The sequence below is a fragment of the Corylus avellana genome, chromosome ca2, assembly GCF_901000735.1.
Source record: "Corylus avellana chromosome ca2, CavTom2PMs-1.0".
NCBI classification, from domain to species: Eukaryota; Viridiplantae; Streptophyta; class Magnoliopsida; order Fagales; family Betulaceae; genus Corylus; species Corylus avellana.
Window position 1 is genome coordinate 2,907,389 of NC_081542.1, and position 26,050 is coordinate 2,933,438.

The 26,050-nt window shown below is 34.7% G+C and overlaps 3 protein-coding genes across 3 annotated transcripts; all 3 read right to left on the minus strand.

Moving 5' to 3' along the window:
- Positions 1–1,803: 1,803 nt before the first annotated feature.
- Positions 1,804–8,336, minus strand: LOC132168436 (uncharacterized). Its single transcript, XM_059579418.1, has 11 exons — positions 8,239–8,336; positions 7,987–8,100; positions 7,192–7,705; positions 6,954–7,107; positions 6,609–6,822; positions 6,488–6,515; positions 4,855–5,033; positions 4,271–4,384; positions 2,781–3,294; positions 2,251–2,404; positions 1,804–2,160 (listed from the first exon to the last, which is right to left on the minus strand). Exons 1-11 carry the CDS (start codon positions 8,334–8,336, stop codon positions 1,952–1,954), a joined length of 2,292 nt encoding a protein of 763 aa, XP_059435401.1. The 3' UTR covers positions 1,804–1,951.
- Positions 8,337–10,717: 2,381 nt separating this feature from the next.
- Positions 10,718–17,514, minus strand: LOC132168441 (uncharacterized). The gene is made up of 11 exons (XM_059579423.1): positions 17,417–17,514; positions 17,191–17,304; positions 15,306–15,819; positions 15,067–15,220; positions 14,767–14,968; positions 14,462–14,533; positions 12,317–12,415; positions 12,072–12,185; positions 11,308–11,821; positions 11,054–11,207; positions 10,718–10,932 (listed from the first exon to the last, which is right to left on the minus strand). Exons 1-11 carry the CDS (start codon positions 17,512–17,514, stop codon positions 10,718–10,720), a joined length of 2,250 nt encoding a protein of 749 aa, XP_059435406.1.
- Positions 17,515–20,896: 3,382 nt separating this feature from the next.
- On the minus strand, positions 20,897–25,166 carry LOC132168442 (rhamnogalacturonate lyase B-like). Its single transcript, XM_059579424.1, has 16 exons — positions 25,051–25,166; positions 24,560–24,632; positions 24,331–24,452; positions 24,173–24,223; positions 23,945–24,064; positions 23,748–23,867; positions 23,516–23,651; positions 23,207–23,377; positions 22,882–23,037; positions 22,677–22,783; positions 22,499–22,589; positions 22,082–22,223; positions 21,727–21,886; positions 21,517–21,633; positions 21,245–21,371; positions 20,897–21,133 (listed from the first exon to the last, which is right to left on the minus strand). Exons 1-16 carry the CDS (start codon positions 25,164–25,166, stop codon positions 20,897–20,899), a joined length of 2,046 nt encoding a protein of 681 aa, XP_059435407.1.
- Positions 25,167–26,050: the final 884 nt, after the last annotated feature.

Below are 26,050 nucleotides of genomic sequence, written 5' to 3' on the forward strand. Positions count from 1 at the left end.
TAGGTTGGAGGGAATTTCTCCAACCTAGTCTCTAAAATTGACATGTGTCCTCAAACATGTGCTTCTCACATGTTTTTTTTAATACCCTAATTTCCACAAACTATAGTTAACTCCACCGTTAGTTTCTCTCTCTCTCATGTTCTCTCTCTCTCCTTCCCCTCCCACACGAGACCAAGCTGTCTTTTCAACCCAAAAAATCTCTCCATCTTTACGGAAGAGTGTTTTTTTAAAAAAAGAAAAGATTTTTAAGAGGGTTGATTGGGTTTTCTTAAAAATTTAACAAAAAATAACAATTGTACTTTCTATTTTTTTAGTCGGAAAAGATAACAAAAAATGCTCAGATTGAAGGGATCATCAAAGATTGAAACTTTTATGGAAATTTCATAAATTTTTTTTACCATGCTCAGATTGAAGGGAACATCAAAAAATGCTCAGATTGAAGAATAATCTTTATTTGTTAAATAGATGGTTTTGAAAATTTAAGAAAAACCCAATCGCCCCTCTTAAAAATCTTTTCTTTTTATTTAAAAAAAAAAACTCTTGGCAAGTTCAATGAAGATTTACCGGGGTTGGAAAAGAGCGAGCAGTCACCGTGTGGGAGGAAAGGAGAGAGAAAGGCGATGAAGCAACGATGAATGCTGCGGGCTAATGGTAATAAAGCGTGAAAACGCATCTTGAACATCTGGCTACAAAACGAGTTGAAATTTCTCCAGCTGGTTTGGAGGAAAAGCTTCAATAAGATCTAAAACTGAATGGGCCTTGTTGAACTTGATTGAAACTCGCTGGGACTTGGCCAAGTCTCATATATATATATATATATTGATTGAAACTCATGGGACTTGGCCAAGTCTCAGCCATGACGTTGTCGAAACATTTTCTTAATTTAAATATTAATATGTTTGAATGAATATATATATATATATATATATATATATATTTGTGATTTTTTATATGTGAATAGCAAAAAACAAAGTTTTTAGGAAATATTTTCTAACAAAAAAAAAAACATTTTACGTCATAATGAGGACACACCACTCTCCCATGTTGGATCTAGAAAGCCTATTTATTGAAGTCACTTTGTTTGTAGGCTGTAGCATGGCCCCGCATGGGTGAAAATGTATGTTGTAACTTGTACGTGAGCCTACGTGTGTGTTCTAGAAACTTGTATTCTAGAAGGTAAAAGTTGCTTTTGTACAGAAGAAGTTAAGAAAATATTCATATTCCTCCCATGCTCTTTGTATTTTCCCTTTTTTTTTTTTTGTTTTTTTTGTTTTGTTTTGGGTCTGCGGCTTTTCTGCCATTTGGAGTTTGTCTCACCGGAACAACCACCCAACAGGCGACAAGGAGACCCCACCTTCCCTCACCGGTTTCTCACCAGAGAAAGCACGTACAGAGAAGGACCTCTTCGATTCTATGTTATTTTTTATTTTTTTTATATATATATATAATTATTATTATTTTATCAGTACTATCATTCATGCAAAAGAAATTACAATGGAAATTAAGAAAGGAAATACAAGCTAAAGGAAAATCCAATTCAGACATACTACTAACACTAAAAAGTTACCTGTGAATGCAGTCAATAAAACTCGCAGCAGCGCTCTACAAAGGATAAAAGCACATAGAATAAAAATACCAATATAAACTTAAATACAAATTTTCAAAAAGATTGTGAAAATTGAAAAGAAAAATGGGTCCCTTCACAAACAAAGAGGGTCCAACCGGTTCGGGGTAAAATTGTTCTAGAAAACCGGAATTTCAAAATAAGAGAAATTAAATAATAAGAATGTTTCCAAGCAAATAGACCACGAACATCCATGCCCATTTATTAGTTATTCAAATATTCAATAAATAATAAAAATGACAAGGTTCTAGTGTTTAATACATGCGAATAGTAAGCAATCAAACAAGATCTTTCCAATCGTACAATAAATTAAAGACAACCTAATCTTCAAGGCTTGGTAGCACCCAACGTATTTCCAACGTCAATTACAAATCGGTATCTAACATCACCCTTAGCAAGACGCTCCATCGCCGTGTTAACGTACTCCATTGAAATAGTCTCAATGTCTGCCGTGATGCTGTGTTTTGCTGCAAAGTCGATCATCTCTTGTGTCTCCTTCATTCCCCCAATTGCAGTCCCCACAACCATCTTCCTTCCTGTTTTTGACAAATAGTAACAAATAAAAGAGGAGACCAACAACATATAGCAATGGAAAAATTTGTCATTTGTCTTGTATAGAAAATTACCCATGAGTAGAGGAAAGATAGGTAACTCAAGTGGCTTGTCCGGCGCACCCACCATAATAAGTTTTCCATGGGACTTCAATAGGCCAATTAATGGCAAAATTGGATGCACGGCAGATACCGTGTCAATGATACCATCCATTGTATTTATGGCAGCCTACACAAATTAATTTAATACTTGACCAAATATTACATGAAATCTATTTTATTTTTCAGACCTAGTAAGATGCGAAAAATAAGAAAAAAAGTAAAACAATCACCAACACAAAATATTTAGATAGAACCCTAAAACCATAAGCAATTATAAATACGACCAACAACCAGGTCAAAACAAAGAAACGGCCCTAGCCTCAGCTACAAGGATTAAGCCTCATACAAGGATTAAGCCTAAACAATAGCGCTTTCAATATCATACAAGGTAGGGTGCAAACCGGGTCTGACACAAACCTAACATCACATAGCCCAACAACACACCCAATCTCTAGAAGCGCATACTTGAGAACTAGAGTAGCTATCATAAGCTAAAATTTTACCTGCATTTGTTCTTGGTCACGGCTAATTAAAAAAGAGTCAGCACCAAGATTTTTCAAAGCTTCATCCTTCTTGCTAGCAGAGGTACTAATTACCGTCACTTTCACCCCAAAAGCCTTGGCAAATTTAACAGCAACATGGCCAAGCCCACCCAAGCCAACAATTCCTATATGCTTTCCCGGCTCGGCAAAACCGAAATATTTCAAAGGGCTATACACTGTGATTCCAGCACATAGGAGTGGAGCTCCAGCGTCAAGCGGCATGTTTTCTGGGAATCGGACGATGTAGCGTTCATTAGCTACCATTGTGTCTGAGTAGCCTCCATATGTAATTGTTTTGTCGTGATAAACAGAATTGTAGGTGAATATCATTTCAGAACAGTAAACTTCAAGGTCATTGTTACAATTCTCGCACGAGTGGCATGCACCGACCATACATCCAACACCCACTTTGTCTCCTACTTTAACTTTTTTCACCTTGCTCCCTACTTCTGTCACTTCCCCAACGATTTCGTGTCTGCAAATAAAAATTTCAATTTCACGAACTGGGACTTGAAAAGGTATTATTACTATTTGATAAGCCCTTTAATTTATATTTTTTCAAAAACACTTCTGTATAAAGGCTAGATTAATACAGAAACGTTTGTTCAGTACTTAGAGCTAAAGTTAGACTAAAAACACATAAACTGATTGGGGTAAAAGAAACACTATCGTTCAATATTACTTTAAAAACATTAATTAACAAAAGTTTTTTCGAATTAACGGAGATGCAAAGAAACTTCGCAATTTTATTTATTAAAAGGTCCACTTAATTTCAATAATAAAATAAAAAGATAAGGACATAATGAAGGGACCCATTATGCAGTCGTCAAACATAAAATTAAACTCAATGGTATACAAATACTAGTTTGTCCGCTAGCAGCAGAATTAAATAAGTTTTTGTCGGGGAAAGTAACAGTTCGTAGTGCGTCTGGTGCGTTCCCATTAATTTATAAAGACAGGCCTGTCTGGGCCGTATGGCAAATAATTGTTTTTTTTTCTCATTCCTTTTAAAAAAGCCAATTTCATATCTTATGAGATATGGATTTCAAAGAATAGGTACTCAGGAAATTGGCTATTTTAAAAGGAATTATGAGAAACAATCCTCCTTCTAAGGTATATATATTTGTACAGCTACTTTGTATTTAATCATGATTATCCAGTAAATATATATATTACGTTAATTTGGATTATCTAATAAAGAAATTAAAGGAAGAATTTTATTAATGAATTGTATGTACTTATATTTGTAACTACCAATGCTTCTTATCCATCTCTTGTACATATATTTTATGAAGAATTTGCCTATTTCTTGTATAGCTATAGATGGGTGAAAGATGAGATCTGAACATATATGCATTTTTAAAAATAAAAAATAAAAAATAAAAAATAAAAAGGAAAAGAAAAACAAATCTAATCCGGGATTTTAGAATATTGAAGGAAAAAATACGTACCCAGGAACAAGAGGGTAGCTAGAGAAGCCCCAATCATTCTTGATGCTGTGAAGGTCGGTGTGACATATTCCACAATACAACACCTTAAACCTGACATCATCTTCCTCAGTTGCCCTGCAGCATATAATCATGTGATTAACAGAAACATCATTGATCGTGGTCGTCAATATCGATCGCACTACGTAACTGCTACTGACTTTGTAATATTGATTATATTATTTAGGAGAAACTTCAGAAAGCCCCCCTAAACTTTCAGCCAATTTGAAAAATCCTCCCTGAATTTTCAAAACTCTCATTTAGGCCCCCTGAACTTTGGTTTTCTCTCACTTTGAACCCTTTTAACATTAAACTATGTCGTTTTTGGCTGGGTAGGTGTTTAATTTTAGGATACAAAACGACGTAGTTTAATGTTAAAAAGGTCCAAAGTGAGAGAAAACTAAAGTTCAGGGGGCCTAAATGAGAGTTTTGAAAATTCAGGGGGAGTTTTTCAAATTGGCTGGAAGTTCAGGGGGGCTTTCTGAAATTTCCCCTATTATTTATTAACGCAAGTTAATTAATAAAATACATGGAGCCTTGATGATTACCTTCTAGAGAAGTTAAACGGAGAGAGTTGCCCAGATTGGTCTCTAGCAGCCCACCCAAAGGCCTTCACCGGGTGTTCTTCTTCTGGTGCCTTTGTGGTCATATTGATAAGAGTTTTAGGGTTAAGAGAACTGATCGAGTGTGTTGCTTGAAGTTGGAGATCGAGCAAGAGGAATATGGATTAGTGTTGAGTGATCTCTTCATGAAACTTTGGTTTATATAGAAGAAAAAGAAAGAAGTGTAAATGGTCCACATGCATGTCTGAACATCATTTTTATATATTAAACCACACACATGGTCCGCAACTTTTGAATTTTGAATTGTGGTAGCTGCAGATGCTGAATGTCAAGTTGCTGAGAAGAGGGTGGGTGGGTTTTCAGGCTTTTGTAAAAGATTCTTTGTTGGTTTATAAAAAATTGCTTATTCATAAAAAAAAAAAAAAAAAAAAACAAACAAAAATCATTGGTCAAAGTCATTTGATTAAAGTATTATAGGAAGTATGGTTCCGACGACAATCCTTGTTTTTTTCTTTGTCTTTTATAAGCCAAACAATCTTGTTATTGTCGTTAGTGAATGGCACCAAGAAGATAAGCACTTAACAACTTGGTCAAACAATCATGTTTTTGGCGTCGAGTGAATATTGGTCAGATTGAGAAGATACTTCACAACTTCGTTTAATCGTTTTTGTTTTGTCTGTAGATATCTTCTGCGAATTTTCCCATTCGAAATATTGATTTTAAATTGAAATTAACAAATATAATTATTGATCATTGCCCTGTTAATGGGCTCATAATTGGCCTTTTTTTTTCTCATTGTAAAAGGCCTATTGTGACCATTTTTAGCCTATTATTGTTGGAGTAGTGTTTGTCAGAGCACTGGCGTGCATGAACAGTGTGCACGCTGGTATTTATATATTATTTATTTTTTTAAAACATAATTAAAATATTATCTAAACAATAAAAAAAAAATAATTGAACACTGGCGTGCATAGTATTCATGCACGCTCACAAACACTACTCATTATTGTTGGCCTAATTTTCGAGTCTTGGACCCAATGCCAACTGTTACTAGCCGCAACCACCATAGCTTATTATGCCATCTCCGGCCACATATTTGGTCAATATGGCCAATCTTTGGATGCTTTATTTGCCCGGTCATTTGCTTTTTATTGGTTGTGTTTAATGACCCAAGCCCATCTTTGACCTATTGTTGGCCCATATATTGCCCCAAGTTGATCCTATTTTTGGCCCATAATTGACTCATTTTTTTACCTATTGTGACCCATTTTTAGCTTATTGCTGTTGGCCCAGTTTTCAGCCCATCTCTAGCAATTGTTATTTGCTTGCTGCCACCTCTTACCACCTTCTAGCTTCCACAATTTTCAACCATTGTGGCCAGCCGCCACAATATCCGGCCGTTGTTAACGATTGCCGTGTATGGTGGATGATTCTATCTACCAGTTTGAGCTCACGGTCAGATCTGCTGCACACACTTGTGTCACACCTCCAAATAAAATCTCTTTATTTACCAAATTCTAATCCATCTCCATGAGTACAAAATGATATTTAAATACATTTATTGACTAATAAACGACTGTAATTTGACCAACTTTGAGCTAATTAAGCCCATTATTACCAATTTGACTAAACCTCGTACTAATTGACTTTGAACAAAACACATTTATTGAATTACAAAATAATATGCTTAACTCTTAAAAATAAAATTAATAACCTAAATATAATTACAAGACCCAAGCTAGTCTTCAGGGTTAGTAGCGGCCAAGGTGTTTCCAACGTCAATGACAAATCGGTATTTAACATCACCCTTAGCAAGGCGCTTCATCGCCGTGTTCACGTACTCCATCGAGATAGTCTCAATGTCTGCCGTGATGCTGTGTTTTGCTGCGAAGTCTACCATTTCTTGTGTCTCCTTCATTCCTCCGGTGACACTTCCGGCAACCATCTTCCGACCTGTTTTACGAATCTTATTAACTCTACTGTACAATTGGAATAAATAAAAAATGATTGACATGCAGCAACGCACACACACATACATATATATAACAACTGCAAAGTTGATCAGTTATATAGAATTTAATTACCAAAAAGTAGAGGGAAGACGGGTAGCTCAAGCGGCTTTTCTAGTCCACCTAGCAAAACAAGCTTCCCATGGTACTTCAATAGATCAATTAATGGCAAAATGGGGTGTACAGCAGATACCGTATCAATGATACCATCCATTGTATTCTTGGTAGCCTGCATAAATAGAGAATTATTAAACACGGAGCAAATATTGAGAACTAGAGAAGATAAAGTAATTAACTAATATGTTTTAATTACCTGCAATTCTTCTTGGTCATTGCTAAGCAAAAAAGAGTCAGCACCAAGATGTTCCAAAGCTTCATCCTTCTTGCTAATGGAGGTGCTAATTACCGTCACTTTCGCCCCAAAAGCCTTTGCAAATTTAACCGCTAGATGACCAAGCCCACCTAGGCCAACAACTCCAATATGCTTGCCCGGCTCGGCGAGACCAAAATATTTCAAGGGACTATACACTGTGATCTCCGCACAAAGCAGTGGAGCGCTAGCGTCAAGCGGCATGGTTTCCGGGAATCGGACGATGTAGCGTTCGTTAGCTACCATAGTATCAGAGTAGCCGCCATATGTGATTGTTCCATCGTGGTAAACAGAATCGTAGGTGACTATCCATTGGGGACAGTAATTTTCAAGGCCATTGTTACAACTCTCGCAAGTGTGGCATGCACCAACTATGCATCCAACGCCCACTTTATCTCCAACTTTAACTTTCTTCACCTTGCTCCCAACTTCTGTCACTTCCCCAACAAATTCGTGCCTGCGGTCCAAATTCTAGTGTTATGGTGCTTTTGATTCTTCCCTTTTTTTTCTTTTTTTTTTTTCTTTTCTTTTATACTTGGTCTTATTATAAAAACTAAAATTAATAAAAAGAGATGAATTTAATTATTTAATTTATATTTAAACATCATTGAATTTCTTTTAACACTAATCAATACATAAAAAAAAATTAAAAAAAAAACAAAAAAAAAAACAGACGACTAAATTACAGCACATATATATGTAGAACTGTATTGAGAAATTCCTAGCTAGGAAACGTACCCAGGGACAAGTGGGTAGGTGGACGTGCCCCAGTCGTTCTTGATTTTGTGAAGGTCCGTGTGGCATATCCCACAATAAAGAACTCTGAACCTTACGTCCTCGTCTCCTGTTGCTCTGCGGACATATTTACCATTTTTTTTTAACACAAATTAACCAAGAATTCAGAACAAAAAAGGAAAAACAAAAGAGAAATGTTGAGCAGCATTTGTGGAAGGAACGAAATCAACGAATGAAAGTAAAGAGAAAGAGTACCTTCTGGAGAATTTGAAGGGCGAGAGGAGCCCCGAAGAGTCCCGGGCTGCCCATCCAAAGGCCTTCACGGGGTGCTCTTGCTCCGGTGACTTCGCCATTTATGGTAACAAAAAAGTGGGAGTTTATTCTGGAAAAAGAGTACGTAGAGAGAGGGATAATATGAGTGAACTAATGAGCGTCGTGTGATATATATACATATATAGCCATACCGGTCATGGTGGGGGTTTAAAATTGGTGCTGCCCTGACGTATTGAGTGAGCTACTTAATGAGATTTTTATGGATTAATTATAAAAGTTTCAAGTCAATATGCTCTTTATCTTTACCCGTATATTCCAATCAAAGTGGGGCTGGGCTGACGTATCCAGTGAGCTAATGTGTTTGACGAATCTTGCTTCCAATTTTGGCCTTATGAAAATGGAAAAGTCCGATTTGTGGTATGGTCTTGATTGTGGGCTGGGCTTGTGTTTGCAATTATGATCCACCACAAGCCCACAATATATTATCATTTTTCATCCCACCCAATACGACAAGAGTTGTGCAAAATTTTCATACTCTGAAACGACGGCTCCGGAGACCCGTTACCATGCCGTTTCCCTTGAGACCTTATTTCTTTCCACCAATTTATTTGCCAAAAAAATACAATGGAGCTAATTAGAAAACATTTTGATATTTGACTGCATTCATACTTATGATTAACAGTTATTTAAACTTGATTGTTTGATTATTCTCGTTAGTAATGGTTACTTTATTTCTACCATTAGGATCTAACTTGATTTAATCTTGAAAATTTAATAGTAATGATCTAATTACTTTGATGCTTCATGCTAAGTAATACGAGCGTGTACCAGTATTGCCTTCCAATCACATGAACATGCACGCATGCGAGTGTGTACGAAGCACCGTATTGCGAATTAGGATCATCTTTGGTTTATTTAAATTGGATAATATCCAGTTAGTTAATATTGAAGAGATATTTTTGTCCTATTAAAAGTGAAAATACAAAAATACCCTTATAATATAACTAACTGAATATTATCAAATTCAAATAAAATGAAGATGATATGTTCCTCGTATTGGAGCATACATACAGCAAGGAATATTGCTTTAAAGCAAGTTACATTAATAAATGTCTTCCTTGTCTTCTCACTATGACACTATCCCATTTGGATCACTCACTAAGCTAGCTAGGATTTTCTCTAGGAGCTCCGAATTAATAAAATAATAGTATTCTTTTCTTAGTAAATAGTTTTACCTCAAGCAACTAACATAAAACTATGGAAAATGCTAAAGAGTCAACTATTTTGTCCAATTTTAAGCTAATTTTTGCCTTATTTTTTAATTAAAAATAAAAAAATATTGTGTAAAGCAATAATATATTTTATTAATTCTCTCCTTGGAAATATATACTCTTTTATTTATTAATGGAGTAGCTATTGTTGTGAAATAGCTAGCCATTTTATTTGTTTCGTTACTTTATTATTCCGCCTCTAAGGAGAGAATTAGCTATATATTCCTTTTCTTGGTGGGAATAGCACATTGATTGACATCACTTGTCCCTGGTTATGTTTCCTGTGAATTTATCAATACTCTTCTATAACTACTTTTTGTTTATTTTGCAGGAGATTGTAATTTACTCTTCTCTCCATTTATTTATTTATTTTGCTGGGATCGAGTAGTAGATCTAAAAGAAATTCAAGACGTAAATCATGATTTATTTATTAATTTATTGTAATTTATCTCGACCTCTAGCAGCTGTCTATATGGTTTTATCAACTCCAGCAGTAGCCTTTTTCGTCTTGTTCACCTCCAAAGGCTTAACCTTGTCAACAATCACTTTAACTACTCTCAAATCCCATCCCAGGTACATGATCTTTCAAGACTAACAATCTGGCCGGTTTTGGCTTGCTAGAGTAAATGAGATTTATTGATCAGCATACATAAACTTGATAATATTATGGTTTTAGTTCAAGAATTATTCTAGTTAAATGACAGAATGATGCTGCCGGCCGGTAAGATCTGCGGTTCTAGAGGAAAATAAAAATATTTCTGTTATATATATGGGACAAAAATTCCTTCTGAATTTGTTTTTACTGGTTTTACATCATTTTAAGTCGAAACATAAATGTTAATACTATGAAATTTGGTGAAAAGAAAAGGAGTCACATAACCAAACAAAATCTATTTATTTATCAGATTCTAATCCATCTCCATTGAGTACAAATAGATATCTAAATAGATTCATTCACTAAACACTAATTTGACGGGATTTGAGCTAGCTAGGCTCATTAATATTACTAATTTGACTAATAAACCCGAATATATATATATATTAACTTTGAACAAAATACATTTATTGAATTACAAAATAACTTAAAAATTAAATAAAACATAAAGTTTATTACATGCAAGACACTATCCCGTACGTATCAGTTGCAGTGGAGAAAGAATTAGCAATTAAACAAAATTACAGAAACCAAGCTAGTCTTCAGGGTTGGTAGCAGCCAAGGTGTTTCCAACGTCAATGACAAATCGGTATTTAACATCACCCTTAGCAAGGCGCTCCATCGCCGTGTTCACGTACTCCATCGAAATAGTCTCAATGTCTGCTGTGATGCTGTGTTTTGCTGCAAAGTCTACCATTTCTTGTATCTCCTTCATTCCTCCGGTGGCACTTCCGGCAACCATCTTCCGACCTGTTTTACAAATCTTGTTAACTCTACAACTAGGAATGAATAAATTAAAGACGATCGACATCAACATACTTATATTATAAGAACTGCAAAGCTTATCAGTCGTGTAGAATTTAATAATTACCAAAAAGTAGAGGAAGGACGGGTAGCTCAAGCGGCTTTTCTGGTCCACCCAGCAAAACAAGCTTCCCATGGTACTTCAATAGATCAATTAATGGCAAAATGGGATGTACAGCAGATACGGTATCAAGAATACCATCCATTGTATTCTTGGCAGCCTGCACAAATTTAATATTACACATGCATGCATGTACCCAATTTATCGAGAAGTATGTACAACTATGAAGATAAAGTAATTAGCTAATATATTTTAATTACCTCCACTTGTTCTTGATCACTGCTAAGCAAAAAAGAGTCGGCGCCAAGATGTTCCAAAGCTTCATCCTTCTTGCGAATGGAGGTGCTAATTACAGTCACTTTCGCCCCAAAAGCCTTTGCAAATTTAACAGCTAGATGACCAAGTCCACCTAGGCCAACAACTCCAATATGCTTGCCCGGTTCGGCGAGGCCAAAATATTTCAAAGGACTATAAACTGTGATTCCGGCACAAAGTAGTGGAGCTCCGACGTCAAGTGGCATGTTTTCCGGAAAGTGAACGACGTAGCGCTCGTTAGCTACCATGGTATCAGAGTAGCCGCCATATGTGATTGTTCCATCGTGGTAAAAGGAACTGTAGGTAAGTATCATTTGGGGACAATAAATTTCAAGGTCATTGTTACAGTTCTCGCAGGAATGACATGCACCCACCACGCCTCCCACGCCCACTTTGTCTCCAACTTTAACTTTCTTCACCTTGCTCCCCACTTCTATCACTTCCCCAATGAATTCGTGCCTACAAGTCCAAATTTCAGTGTTATGGCGCTTTTGATTCATTTTTTGTTTTTTAAACTCTTCTTGGTCTTATCATAAAGCTAAAATTGTTAAAAAAAAATGAATTTAATTATTTAATTTATATTCAAACATTGTTAAATTTCTCTTACACTAATAGATAGAAAAAAAAAAAGACGACAGACGACTAAATTACTGCATATATATATATATATATATATAGAACTAGATTGAGAAATTCCTAGGAAACTTACCCAGGGACAAGTGGATAGGTGGACATGCCCCAGTCGTTCCTGATCATGTGAAGGTCGGAGTGGCATATCCCACAATAAAGAACTCTGAACCTTACATCCTCGTCTCCTGTTGCTCTGCGGACATATTTACCATTTTTTTTTTTAACACAAATTAACCAAAAATTCAGAACAAAAAAAGGAAAAACAAAAGAGAAATGTTAAGCAGCATTTGTGGAAAAACGAATGAAAGTAAAGAGAAAGAGTACCTTCTGGAGAATTTGAAGGGCGAGAGGAGCCCCGAAGAGTCCCTGGCAGCCCATCCAAAGGCCTTCTTGGGGTGCTCTTGCTCTGGTGATTTCGCCATTTATGGTAACAAAAAAGTGAGAGTTTATGCTGGAAAAAGAGTACGTAGAGAAAGGGATAATATGAGTGATCTAATGAGCGCGTGATTTATATATATATATAGCCATATAGGTCGTGGTGGGGGTTTAAAATTGGTGCTGCCCTGACGTATCAAGTGAGCTAATTTATGGACCAATTGGTTCAATTATGAAAGTTCCAAGTCGTCATAGGCTCTGAATTGTAGACCAAAGGAAGGGCTGCTGCGTACGTGACTATACAAGTTTAATATTTCAATAGAAAAAAAATAAAAGAATAATTTTTCCTACCAATAACAAAGTTCGATCACTGAAATATTTAAAAATCTTTTTTTTGATAAATTATTTGAATTCAGAATCTTTGTTTTGATATATATATATAATCATTACTTATTGTAAAATTTTAAACTGTTTCGTGTATATATATAGGTATGCTTGAACAGTAAGCACGTCGGTGTTAAAATATTATTAAAATAATTTTTAAACAGTAAAAAAAAAAATATTTTAACACCGGCGTGCTTACTGTACAAGCACGCCGGTGTGTCAAAAATTACTATTCATATATATATATATATGTTTTTTTTTAACATGTCCACACAAGGGAAGGGGAGGGAGGATTCGAACTAGTGACTTCCGTTTTATTAAGCGTGGTCCACAGCCGATTGAGTTACCCCTTGGGGACTACTCATATATATATATATATATATATATATAAACACTTAATCTGATAAAAATAATTGATAAAAATAAATAAATTTAATTATTTAAACAATAAATTAACACTGAAAAGTCACAAATCATAATCGAATCAAAGTGGGGCTGGGCTGACGTATTCAGTGAGCTAACGAGATCGACAGTGGCGACTCAAATCTTGCTGCCAATTTTGTCCTTCTGAAAATGGAAAAATCCGATTTGTAGTATGGTTTTGATTGTGGGCTGAGCTTGTGTTTGCAATTATGATCCACCACAAGCCCACAATATATCCATCCCGCGCAATACAAAGGCCTGTTACTATGCCCCCAAAATACAATTGAACTAATTAGAAAATAGGGAAAGTATATTTTATCCCTAAAAGTTTGTAGCGATTTTCAATTTGATCTTTAATGTTTCAATTTTTGCAATGCACCCTCTCAAAATTGTAAATTTTTTTCAATTCGACCAATTTCATTTCAAAATTTCCATATTACTCCTAATTTATTATTTTTTTATTTTTTATAAAAAAACTAAAAAAAAAATATTCGGTGGCCATCTGGCCATTTTTGCACCCCCCAAATTTATTTATTTATTTTTATTTTTTTTTATAAAAAATAAAAAAAGTAAAAAAAATAAGGGCAATATGGGAATTTTGGGATGACATTGGTTGAATTGAAAAATTTTTGCAAGTTTGAGGGGGTGCATTGCAAAAATTGAAATATTGATGGTCGAATTGAAAATCGCCTCAAACTTGGGGGGCTAAAGTGTAATTTTTCCTAGAAAATATTTTGATATTTGACTGCATGCATACTTATGACTAACTGTTATTTAATAATGATTGTTTGATTATTCTCGTTGTTAATGAGTACTTTATTTCAACCGTTAGATCTAACTTGAGGAAAAAGAAAGATTATAACTAGAGGAGGAGGATTCAGGGGTGGGTGTATAGATCGAATAGTACTGAGAATTCTCTAGACTTTAGACCTATGTAATATGTATATTTTAGGCTTTACATTCTTTGCATGCAAAGAAAAGAAAACAAGAAAAGAAGGAAACTGAGGGCACAAAGAGATAAAATATTTGAAAGGAAAGGAATAGCCAAACTACCAAAGAGAGCTCTAAAGAACATTAATAGATAGATGAACAAATTAGAAAAATGATAGAATTTATTCTTTTTCAATCATCTTTATAATTGGTTGAAAGAAACCATTTTTATATAATTTCATTAATTCATATAGATTTTTCTAAAAGATTTTTGGCTTAGGAGGTTAGCTTGAGTTTAGTCTTAAGAAGTCCATATATTTATTTTTTGAAAAATATATATATTTACACCCTGAGCACCCTTGACCCTTGTGCTTGGCGACGGTGGCTGCACGGCAGCACGGGCCATCCCCAGCAGTAGTGGTACGTACTCTGCCATTCCAAAAATAAAAATATACATATATAACGTATATTAATTTTAAATAACATTATCAGACTAATTACAACATTTAAACATGATCGTCCATATATTGTTTCTGTACGATAATAGGGACACGATTTTTCATTATGGATATTACAAGCAAAAACTAAATAAAAGTACCATTGGAATAATACAGGAATTAAAATATAAACAGGAGGTATATATAGTTAATAGTCTTCAAGGCTTGGTAGCATCCAAGGTGTTTCCAATGTCAATGACAAACCGGTATCTAACATCACCCTTAGCAAGACGCTCCATTGCCGTGTTGACGTACTCCATTGAAATAACCTCAATGTCTGCGGTGATGTTGTGTTTTGCCGCAAAGTCAATCATCTCTTGTGTCTCCTTCATTCCTCCTATGCCACTCCCCGTAACCATCTTCCTTCCTGCCTTAACAAATTTTATTAACACTACAACCAACAAAAGATAAAAATAAAAATTGAATGGGAAAATATTTTGTCATCGTCTTGTAGGAATTAATTACCTGTAATTAGAGGAAGGACAGATAACTCCAGCGGCTTGTCTGGTAAACCCACTATAACAAGCTTTCCATGGGACTTCAATAGACCCATTAATGGAAAAATCGGGTGAGGAGCAGATACTGTGTCAATGATACCATCCAAAGTGCCTTGGGCAGCCTGCACAAAGAGCATCAATCAAACAGATCTAGTAAAATTAAGAACTAGATGTTCTTCATTTAAGGGATCATAAGCTAACATTTACCTGCATTTGTTCTTGGTCACGGCTAATTAAAAAAGAGTCAGCACCAAGACGCTCCAAAGCTTCATCCTTCTTGCTAATGGAGGTGCTAATTACCGTTACTTTCGCCCCAAAAGCCTTAGCAAATTTAACAGCCACATGACCAAGCCCGCCTAGGCCAACAACTCCAATATTCTTACCCGGCTCAGCTAAACCAAAATATTTCAGGGGACTATACACTGTGATCCCAGCACAAAGGAGCGGAGCTCCAGCATCAAGAGGCATGTTTTCTGGGAACCGAACGATGTAACGCTCATTAGCTACCATGGTATCCGAGTAGCCGCCATATGTGATTGTTCCATCATGGTAAACAAAACCATAGGTGAGTATCCATTGGGGACAGTAATTTTCAAGGTCATTGTTACAATTCTCGCAGGTGTGGCATGCACCAACCATGCATCCAACGCCTACTTTGTCTCCAACTTTAACTTTCTTCACCTTGCTCCCCACTTCTGTCACTTCCCCGGCAATTTCGTGACTACAACATAAAATTCAACGGTCATGCTATATATATATTGTTGACATGTCCACACCAGAAAGAGAATGGAGGGAGGGGATTCGATCTAGTGACCTTCACTTCATGAGACATGAAGTAGAATTGGTTTTAGATATCAGATCACTTAAAAAAATCTCGGGATGTAACTCGTTGAATTGACTTTAAAGACGAGATTGAAATAGATAAAGTTTCTTTAATCCAATTTAAAAGAATTTTTTAAATTTAATTTATAAAATCATAATGTTTCTTTTAGCTTACAAGAAACATTTTTTTTTTTTTTTAATTAGCATATTAAAATTATTAAAAAAGCATGTACTTCTCACTTGTTCAAGGAATATATAACAGTTCGAAGTCCTTAGAAAACAGTTTTGAGAGGAGGGGGAAGCAGATCTGCTCCCTCCTCTCCCCTTCCCTTTCTACTCTCCGCTCCTACGCTCCCCCTCCCCTTTTGGTCTTTTTCTTTATGTTTGTAGGTGTTCTCCGACCAGATCAGCGACTTCGGCCTCTCGCTATGCGTCCGTCTATCTTCCTCCGTGTTGTACCGTTCATTTCTTTCTCGGCCGCTACTGCTACTTGTTGGTTGTTTGTTTGTGTTTTTTGTTTTGAATAATATGTTTCTTCTCTCTAGATCTGCCCTCATGAGCGATGATGTATAATTAGGTGTGAGAGTTTATTTCTCACGGCCTGGATAATTCGGTGTGAGAGGTTATCTCTCACAGGTTTAAATAAATTTTGTTAGGAAATTTGGCTACCCAGGTCTTAGATCTAGTCTGCTTGGAGCAGATATACTCTTTAACTGTATTTGTACATGGGTTAACAGAAGATTGAAGCCATAGATAGCACTTGATTGTAAGAATTTTTGCTTGTATATATGACTTTGTAACCTCATAGCATGTGGTTATGATTTTGCAGAGCTTTATGCTTTGTGCTGTAAGAGCTTTTTACTCTATTATATAAGAGCTTTATGCTCGCGATTTTTAATCAATGAAATCATCAGATTTCCATTATATATATATATATAACAGTTTGAAGTAAATTGTTTGTTTTACTAGAACCATAAAAAAGTTGTTTTACCCAAAAATCACGGAAAGTTGAATACTTTTGTTTTTTGTTTTTGTTTTTGTTTTTGTTTTTGTTTTTTTTTTTTGTGTGACTATTCATTAATTATTAAGGTTTGGATATCTATTTTGGAAAATTTGTTTAAAATGAAAAAAAGAGGAATAAGACTTCTTGTACGTATGAATTGTACGTCTTTACTTTCATACGTAATTCCGGAAAAAAGTTCAAAAACTTCTTATTTAAAGGAAAAAAAATCTAGTGCTCAATTTCAATAATATGGAAGGAAATATTTACCCAGGAACAAGAGGGTAGGCAGTGAAGCCCCAATCATTCTTGATGGTGTGAAGGTCGGTGTGACATATTCCACAGTACAACACCTTAAACCTGACATCATCATCCTCAGTTGCCCTGCAGCATATAATCATGTTAATTAACTATTATTATATGTTTATGAATGCATGTTAAAGTGATCATCATCATGCAGTAGTGTTAGATAGAGATCGAGTGGAGCTTTAATTACCTTCTAGAGAAGTTAAACGGAGAGAGATGCCCAGATGGGTCCCTAGCAGCCCACCCGAAGGCCTTCACAGGGTGTTCTTCTTCTGGTGCCTTCTTCATATTCGTAGGGTAGAATTAGAGAACTGATGATCAGTGATCTTTCTCAACACTAATTAAGCTTTGGTTTATATAGAAAGAAAGAGGGACATATTACATATATATGGTGTCTCTTCTGTTCGGCTGATGTGATCGATCAATGAGGTAAAAGCCAAGGGCAAAATGTACTTAGGAGGTCGGAATATTATAATATCTTAATTTATACAATATTCCACCAGTTAAGAGCTCTGGTTCGATCAGTAATAAAATAGAGCAAGAGAGACAAGGACTATAACCGGATTGTGAGTAAAATATTAAGGTTCTATATATGGGCCATCTGGGTTAGGCATGCAGCCCCATTAGATGCCGTGTTTTCATTAATTGCCAATTTTCTATTAATGTTAGGTACACATGAGCAGGGCGGCTCAATGTATTGGGGGGCTTTAGGCGAAATTTTGAAGTTTGACCTTATTTTTTTTAATATTTAAATATTAATTAAATAATATTTATTTTTATAATATTATTATATGTTTATAATATTATTATTATGGGTAAAGTCCACATACCCCCCTTAAACTACCACCCAATTGACAATGTACCCCTCAAACTTTCAATTGTGACAATGTCCCCTCCAAACTACCAAAACATTGTTAATGTCCCCCCCAAGGATAGCAATAAGACAAAAATGCCCCTATAGATTTATCAATAAGACAAAAATATCCCTATAAATTTTCAAATTTTTTTTTTAATTATTTTTTAAAAAAACGAAAAATTTTAATTTTAAAAAAAAAATTTAAACAAAAATTTTTATTTATTTTTTAAACGGAAATTTTTATTTTTTTAAAAAACTATTTTTTTATTTAGTTTTAAAAAACAAAAAATTTCATTTTATTAAGCGAAAATGTAATTTTTTTAAACGTAAATTTTTATTTAAATAAAATTATAAAACAAAAATAAAATAAAAAAACAAAAATTTTCAATTTTTATATAAAAAAAATGAAAATTTTTTAATTTTTTTCTTATAAAATTGATTTTAAATAGGAAAAAATTGGCCAAGTTTGGATTTTTTTTTTTTTTTTGTTAGTTTTAGGTTTTTTCTAGAAGTTTTAGTATTTTTGTTTATATTTTATTAAGGGTAATTTCGTCATTAGGGGGAATATTGACAATTTTTGGTAGTTTGGGGGGAACATTGTCACAATTGAAAGTTTGAGGGAGACATTGTCAATTGAGTGGTAGTTTGAGGGGGTTATGTGGACTTTCCCCTATTATTATTTTCATTCTCATTGTTGTTTCATGACTTTTAAGTTTAACTTTTAACTAGTTGCCCAAAAAAATTGATGTGACATATTTATTTTTTTGGGTTAATTGGTCTTATTTTATAATTGGCGTATTATATTGGGGCCTTATTTTAGAGGCCTTAAATTTTTATGGAAAAAAATTTTGGGCTTTTTTTTTTAAAAAAATCAAGCCTTTAAGTTAAAATAAAATTAAAATTTTTTTTGGGCTTTATTAAAATTTTTTTTAGGCCTTACTAATTGGGGCCCGTAGGCGACCGCCTCAGTGGCTTAGCTATTGAGCCGGCCCTGATTATGAATTATTGATTTGAAAAAAAATATTTGTTATAAAAGTTGACTGAGAACCGATTGTCAGAATACCGCCGGCAAAGAGAGAAGAGTTCAACAAAATATTTTATTGAAGCATATCCGCGCGCGAAAGATAATTCCTACGCTTAAGTCGGTATAACTGAAGGTAAAATAGTAGAAGTAGGTAGTAAAAGACGAGGATAAGTGGGGTCTTCCCAGAAGAATCAGCAAGGAAGAAGCACACCAGCAAATTAAATCACTCATAAGCTCTCAACAAGTGAAGCCCATATATATTGACCTGAAAATCATTTTCATAAAAACAAAATCCACAAAGACTGCTTTATAAAGACCTCGAAGTATAATGCTTTTGGAAAATGAAATGGTAGAAATGGTAAAGAAAATAAATCATCAAGATCCCAATTGTTTAATTCACTCTACTTCACTTATTTATTTGGTGACGATGCATGTTGAAACATATCTACACCATTTATTTGTTAATGAGTGATATATTAGGATTTCAAGAATCAAGAATGGAGAGTTTTACTGAAAAAAGTCTAGTTTAATTATTCTTTTCCAAATTTAATAACCAATATGAAATAACGTACGTATAAAGTAGGTTGAGACTTTTGAAACACAAGTCACAAATATATTTTACAAAAAAATAATAATAAAACTACAATTATGAATTTTTGTATATTCCACACCAATATCCCATTATATAAATAGGAGTCTAGTATATATATATATAGTTAATTAAGGACTCATCTACATCCACGGTAGATGGATCAATTACTATGAGTTGCTTTGCCAGTCGTAGATGGATCAATGGATCATGGATCCCAAGCTTTTGAAGATATTTAACTCACTCAATTTTCAAGTTAAATCGATCGATACGTTTCTAATCCGATCGAGTTGCATTACAAAATGCATGTAGGTGTAATCAATTAGTTGAACTTCTAGAGATCGAGCACGATGATCTAGATGCGATGTCCTATGAGACTTCATCAACGGGTACCTCCTATAGAAACTAATAATGAGATAACTATAAAGCAGAATAATAATGACGGCTCAGAAACAGACATTAAAGTGGTTAAAGTCTTATAAACTACATCTTTCCTTGAGGTTTGATTTGAGCACAATATTCTATTTATATAACTTTACATGTGATTTAAATAATTTCAAATATTATAAACATATCCCTTAAATTAGAGTTAACAAACGTCATCTAAATTCCTTGATTTAGAGAATAGCTAGAAATCAGCATTTATCACAATATATAGATTTAATTATATCCATAGTCTAGTGACTATCAATGCTTTCTTCCCTATTATGGTTATCAAGTTTGCTTGTTACTATAATAGGTGATGTTTCAAGTATATCCATCTCTGAAGTGTCCCTTCAAATCACCATTTTAAGCGGCTTCTTTCTTGATGGGTGGGTCGAGAATCCAATGAGGTAGGCCATTTATTTGGCCTTTTTTTAGTAAATTAAAGCTCGTAATCTCCATCCCTGTTTCCTTGTGCATAAGCTTAGAAAAAAGAAAAAAAAAAAATGGTTGAACTTCTTGACGGCTAGAAGTACACACTTTACAAACAGTAGGCACCATATATATAGAAACTGGAATTCCAGGGTGTTTAGAAGAATAATCCATTTATTATTCAATTTTTACAAGGAAGGACTGATGCTTAGCCTTACAATATAACAAATAATTTAATCTTTTAATAGCTACAATATACAAGATAGTTATTTGTCACTGTGGCTTTCTAAGATATAGAGGGCAATTGAGATGTAAAATCCTGTACGTGTAGTAGGATCAGTCCCCCTTAATTAGGAGGCCCTTCAAAACGAAGGTAGTCATACATGACTCCTTGGAAAGGATTTTTGCTCCTTGTTTGTGTTAGATAGATTATGTTCTTTCCTACTTGCAATACATCACTTCCTACGCCAATGCTGTAAAACCAATATAATCCATGAATACCGTGCCTCGCGATAGCATTCTCTCTTCCTATAACTCCTGTTCGTAAGTGTGCAACTTGGGCCTTCACATCGTTGAACCGAACCTTTATACAACCCAATTATGAGAAATCCATAAGCAAAATATACATAGTAACCAAAAATAAAAAAGAACTCAAAATAGTAGGCAGTGTGCTTGTGTTTTGAATGTTTTATACCTCCAAATTAGCTTCATTGGCCGAGGCCAAGGCCAACCGGAGTGTGTAGTTTCCGTTGTTGTTCACACTTTTAAGATCAAACAAAATTTTCCATGTTGCTGGTTCGTATTTCTGATCATTTATGTTCCTGCAAATGCAATATATATTAGAACCAAGAATTACAACAAAGGCATTGGATTAATTTGTTGCAATTCGAACAATTCAAAACTAGTCATAACACCAGGCATTAGGGCTAACTGGATTAATTGCAATTTGGATAGACAATTATATACCTGGAAACATGCGCGTAGAACCAATCCTTGCGATAATCACTAGTATTAATTACGTATGTGAGATCATGCTCACGATATAAGTCTGCATACCGGGCCCACAAGCCATATTGCCTGAACCTGCGACTCAAATTTTTTTTAAAAAGTAAGCAACAAAATTTCTTTTAGAATTACAACAACAATGTGTGTCTGCATATGGTGTATGTGACTAACTTTTCAGTTGATTGATTCTTGTACAATTTGTTGATGAGATTTGGGTATGGGTCTGGTACATAGAACTCTTCGGCACTACGGTCAGGGATCCCAATTTCCCACAAAGTAGGACCCAGTCTTGGAGGCTCATACACAAGGACATCCATTTGGACCTCCCCACCTACATTGCATGTCAATGGAGCTTTTTTAGTTATCATGTTCAACGGATAGAGCATCTTTTATTATATTTAATGGCATACATGGTCTCATGTTATTTAAAATTTTAAATGATGTGACAACATATGTATCACTAAATCTATAAAATTTCATATGAATCTTTTGAAATTGAGATAATCCTCATCTAGCATATGCTAACCTGGACTAACAGTAATCTTGGAATCATTCTTATAATCGCCAATAAAACCAGGGACCCATGCATACAAATTATAGTTCCCGGGTAGGATGTTTTTGATTATGAAACGTCCCTGCTCGTCCGCCTGGGTCCAGAATTGATAACCCTGAAACAAATTAATAAAGACATAGAATTTAGAGCTAATTAGTCTTTGATCACTTTACATCATTTTAAGAGAAAATTACTTAAAATCATCACTTATCTCAAGTGTGGGCTCAAACTCTCTTTTAAAAAAAAACCAACATGTGAAACATTTATCAATTGAAATAAGAGGCAAATGATAGAGACAAGACTTGAACTCAAGTTAAATAATTACTTATTCAAAAAACTTAAAAATGGATCATTTAATTTATAGTCTAATAATTAGTGACAAAAAATTACCTTACTTTCTCTTTGCCATGATCCCACCTCCCCGGGTGCCGCCAAACCCACGTAAGCAGATTTTGCATGCATTAGTTTCTCATCGATGTACCTATAATATATTGATTAATTCTCTCATTGTGAGTATCACTTGAATATGTGTGGAGCAATTATGCAAGTAGCTACTCAAGTGCCATACCGGTCATGGACTAGCAATTGACCCGCAACTGTTCCTCGTTGATCAGAAGAAAGGAAATCTTTTGATTGCGTGAATTTGTATGGCCAGCTACTCACTTCGCTCAACATCTGGTAAAAATTAAGTGTTAGTTAATTAATAATTTAGTTATAAATTCCAAGGAAAAGAACAACACACCAGGTATAATATGAGTTACTAAATATTATACCTGCTCTTTAGCATTTTCCCAAAGTTGTCCGGGATTGTTTTGACTGGAAGCTGAGTTAAGATAGACAAATATGGGACCAAAAACTTTTTTCCATGGCTCTCCCTCTTCAAAAAGCATCGCTACGTCCTTCCCAGCATAGTGGCAGCTCACAAACATCTACACATAAACAACCAAATTCGAATGAAGACTGCTCTGTTATAATAAACAGAAATCCCACCATTTTTGTTTTTTGGTTGTTTAAGAAGACAAATATGTGGTGGCTGTTAAAAAAAAGAAAGAAAAAAGACATGTGGTCCATCGTGAGATGATATATAGGTGGACTTACGGAGAGGGCAATGGGGCCGGCATGGGAGGTGAGTTCTTGCTTGGTTGGCCCCGCTATACGGAACTCATTACTGGGTGTTATGATCCAGAATCCAACGGGTGGGTTATTGGATATCCATCCGTGAACCTTATTATTCTCAGTCTTTGAAGAGTACTGGTACTTGTCATCCACCTGCGCCCCACAAATTCACGTGTCTTAAAACCATGAGCCAACGCATGCTAAAAAGTAAAAACAAATAATAATAATAATAATAATATAACATATAATAGAGTAATATTATAGATATGGTATAAATGGATTTAAGGGTACCTCTCCTTTAAGCTGAGAATCGGCTGGATTGGTCAAAAGAACAGCCTCAGGGAAGGCGAGTGGCTGGCCATTTACACGGTCATCCATTGTTGGCATGATCCTCTGCCTCTCATCCGATAGCGCCATGTAGCGAAATCTGGCCAATTCATTTCAAATAATATATTAAAATACTATTCACGTTTTTTTTTTAATAATAAAATAAAATGATAACATCGATCTTCTATAGAATTACTTGTCACTCTGGAGCTTGTAGACAATTCTAATTTGATCAATCTCCTCCTCCGGCCATCCTTCAAGCCGCTCAAATACTGCATATGAATAATATCCCGAATTCCCGCTCCGCAATACGTACCTGTAAAATGTTATAATAATATTAACAATTAATGTTTATAATTTTAGACTAAGATTATCAATTGATGAAAAATGCACCTTTTGTCTATGTTTAAGGCAACACTTTTTCCACTGAGCGAAGTATCCCATATCTTACTAAAAGAAAGCTCTACTTGGTATTCATTCTGGGTTATAATTGTGAAGTTTGCTCCTGCTATTCTGCAAATTATTCGTGTACATAATTTCAGTTTTCCTCCATATAATACAAAACCATGCAAATATATATTGATCATAATATTAGGGTAGAGAATTTAATTAATTAGTTACCTCTCGAAGATTCTTTCAGATTTGGGCTTATTCCAAACTACGTCCCAATACCTAGATCATGTTAGATTATGTCAAAGAATTAGAAAGTATTATAGCATGCAAATATATATATATAGAAGCTTGATTTAAAAAGGAAGTGGAAAATCCCACGTACGTACCCTCTATCTTCTCTTACATTATGATGGTCAAGTATGTCAGGGATACCATTGTAACTTATCCCCAGGACATGACCATCCGGTATTGAGAAATTGACTTGGACGATCCCATTATCCACCATCACCTGATGAAAATATTATGTGAAGCACAGTAATGAACTAATTCAATTATATATGTTCGTTTTTCTGCCGAGAACGTGTGAAAAATGGGAGAATATATTCATGCATTTACCAGCTGATCATGGGTGTCGGTATATTGCTTCACCTCAATAGATTTTTGGCCTTTGACGCCCTCAAGAAACCTCCTGCATTAATTATATGTAAAAAAGTTATCATCAAAAGAATCCGCTGTTGTTAATTAACAAGTAAAAGTAAGCTTGAAAACTCCTTGACCCTACTGGAATGTAAACACCATAAACTCAAGATATTAATGAACAAGAAAGCTTTGCTTTTAGAGTAATATTATATATCACCAAAAATGAAAACAATGGACTGAATATTAATATTAATGGAGTCGCCCAATAAAAAGTATAAGTAAAAGAAAACAATAAAAAGGATTAATTTCTAAAGCACAATGTAGCGTTTTCCGGTTTCTTAACACTCTCTCAGACATCTCCAATTCAACTAAAATAATGCAGACATCGTCTGAACTTCTCTCTCTCTCTCTCTCTCTCTCGACATCTTATAATGTTCTATTTGGGGGAGCAAAAGATGAGGATGAACCTAGATGTGGTGTTCACATGATAACCAGAACCAGCAAGCAAGAACACCAGCAAAATCGCTCCTAAGCACCCAACAAGGAAACCCCATTGCCTTCTGTTCCAGGTTACCTGCTCCATACTGACCTGAAAATCAATTTCATGAAAAACTAAGAACACTACAAACACTGTCTTATACGACAACCTGAACAATGCTTTTGGAAAAAAACATGATATAAACGGTAAAACATCGATCTATGCATGCATCCAATAATAATTATCCTAGGAACTTGGAAGTACCTGTAATAGATGCCAATATCTATGCACTTCTCACTAGTCTTTATACTAAGTACATCTCCGTGGTTGGAGCCTTGAATATTGCTTAAAAAACGTGCACAGATATATTACGCCATGCAAATGAAATCTAATAATTAACTGCGTGCAGTTAATTAAGGAAGGAATTTGTTAGGATCTAAAAACTCCCTAAAATTGTCCAAATTCAGTTGGAAAAGATTACATTGAATCCGTTGTACCAAATCTCTTCGACAAATTTGAGATAGGTTGGAATATAAAACCTGCCCCAACATTTGTACTACGTTGGGTGATTTTTTATTTGGGACATAAATTTCCTCTAAATCAATATGAAGGAAATATTCTCTAACCCATTTAAAATAATGTCAAGTGTCTATAAACATTTAAAACGTTAATCTAAGTTAGCAAAGTGTCATTAATAACCTTAAGAATTTAATGTAAGTTTTAAATGTTTATATACACTTGACACTATTTTAAATGGGTTGGAGAATATTTTCTTCATACTGATTTGAAGGAAATTTATGTCCTTTTATTTATGAATATATTTGTTGGGTTATTTTTTGTGTTCCAAAACTCATCGAGTCAACAGAAATCTCAAGTGAGTTAACTCGTCAGCTCAACAACCAAAAACTTAAAAAAAAAAGAAAAAAAAAAGGCACAATCTATCTAGTAGGTTTCTTAATTAAGAGTAATGTTAGAAATCTCTTTTGTGT

Excerpts from the sequence above, each read along its gene's own strand:
- LOC132168436 (XM_059579418.1), bottom strand. The coding sequence starts at position 8,336 with ATGGCGAAGTCACCGGAGCAAGAGCACCCCGTGAAGGCCTTTGGATGG. Across the intron at positions 6,823-6,953 it reads CGTCTTCCCTCTACTTTTTG|GTCGGAAGATGGTTGCCGGA; the intron begins GTAATTAAATTC and ends TTCGTAAAACAG. Across the intron at positions 2,161-2,250 it reads TATCTTTCCTCTACTCATGG|GAAGGAAGATGGTTGTGGGG; the intron begins GTAATTTTCTAT and ends TGTCAAAAACAG.
- LOC132168441 (XM_059579423.1), bottom strand. The coding sequence starts at position 17,514 with ATGAAGAAGGCACCAGAAGAAGAACACCCTGTGAAGGCCTTCGGGTGG. Across the intron at positions 15,820-17,190 it reads GCCTACCCTCTTGTTCCTGG|TCACGAAATTGCCGGGGAAG; the intron begins GTAAATATTTCC and ends TTTATGTTGTAG. Across the intron at positions 10,933-11,053 it reads CGTCCTTCCTCTACTTTTTG|GTCGGAAGATGGTTGCCGGA; the intron begins GTAATTATTAAA and ends TTTGTAAAACAG.
- LOC132168442 (XM_059579424.1), bottom strand. The coding sequence starts at position 25,166 with ATGGAGCAGGTAACCTGGAACAGAAGGCAATGGGGTTTCCTTGTTGGG. Across the intron at positions 24,224-24,330 it reads AATGTAAGAGAAGATAGAGG|GTATTGGGACGTAGTTTGGA; the intron begins GTACGTACGTGG and ends AACATGATCTAG. Across the intron at positions 23,038-23,206 it reads CCGGCCCCATTGCCCTCTCC|ATGTTTGTGAGCTGCCACTA; the intron begins GTAAGTCCACCT and ends GTTTATGTGTAG.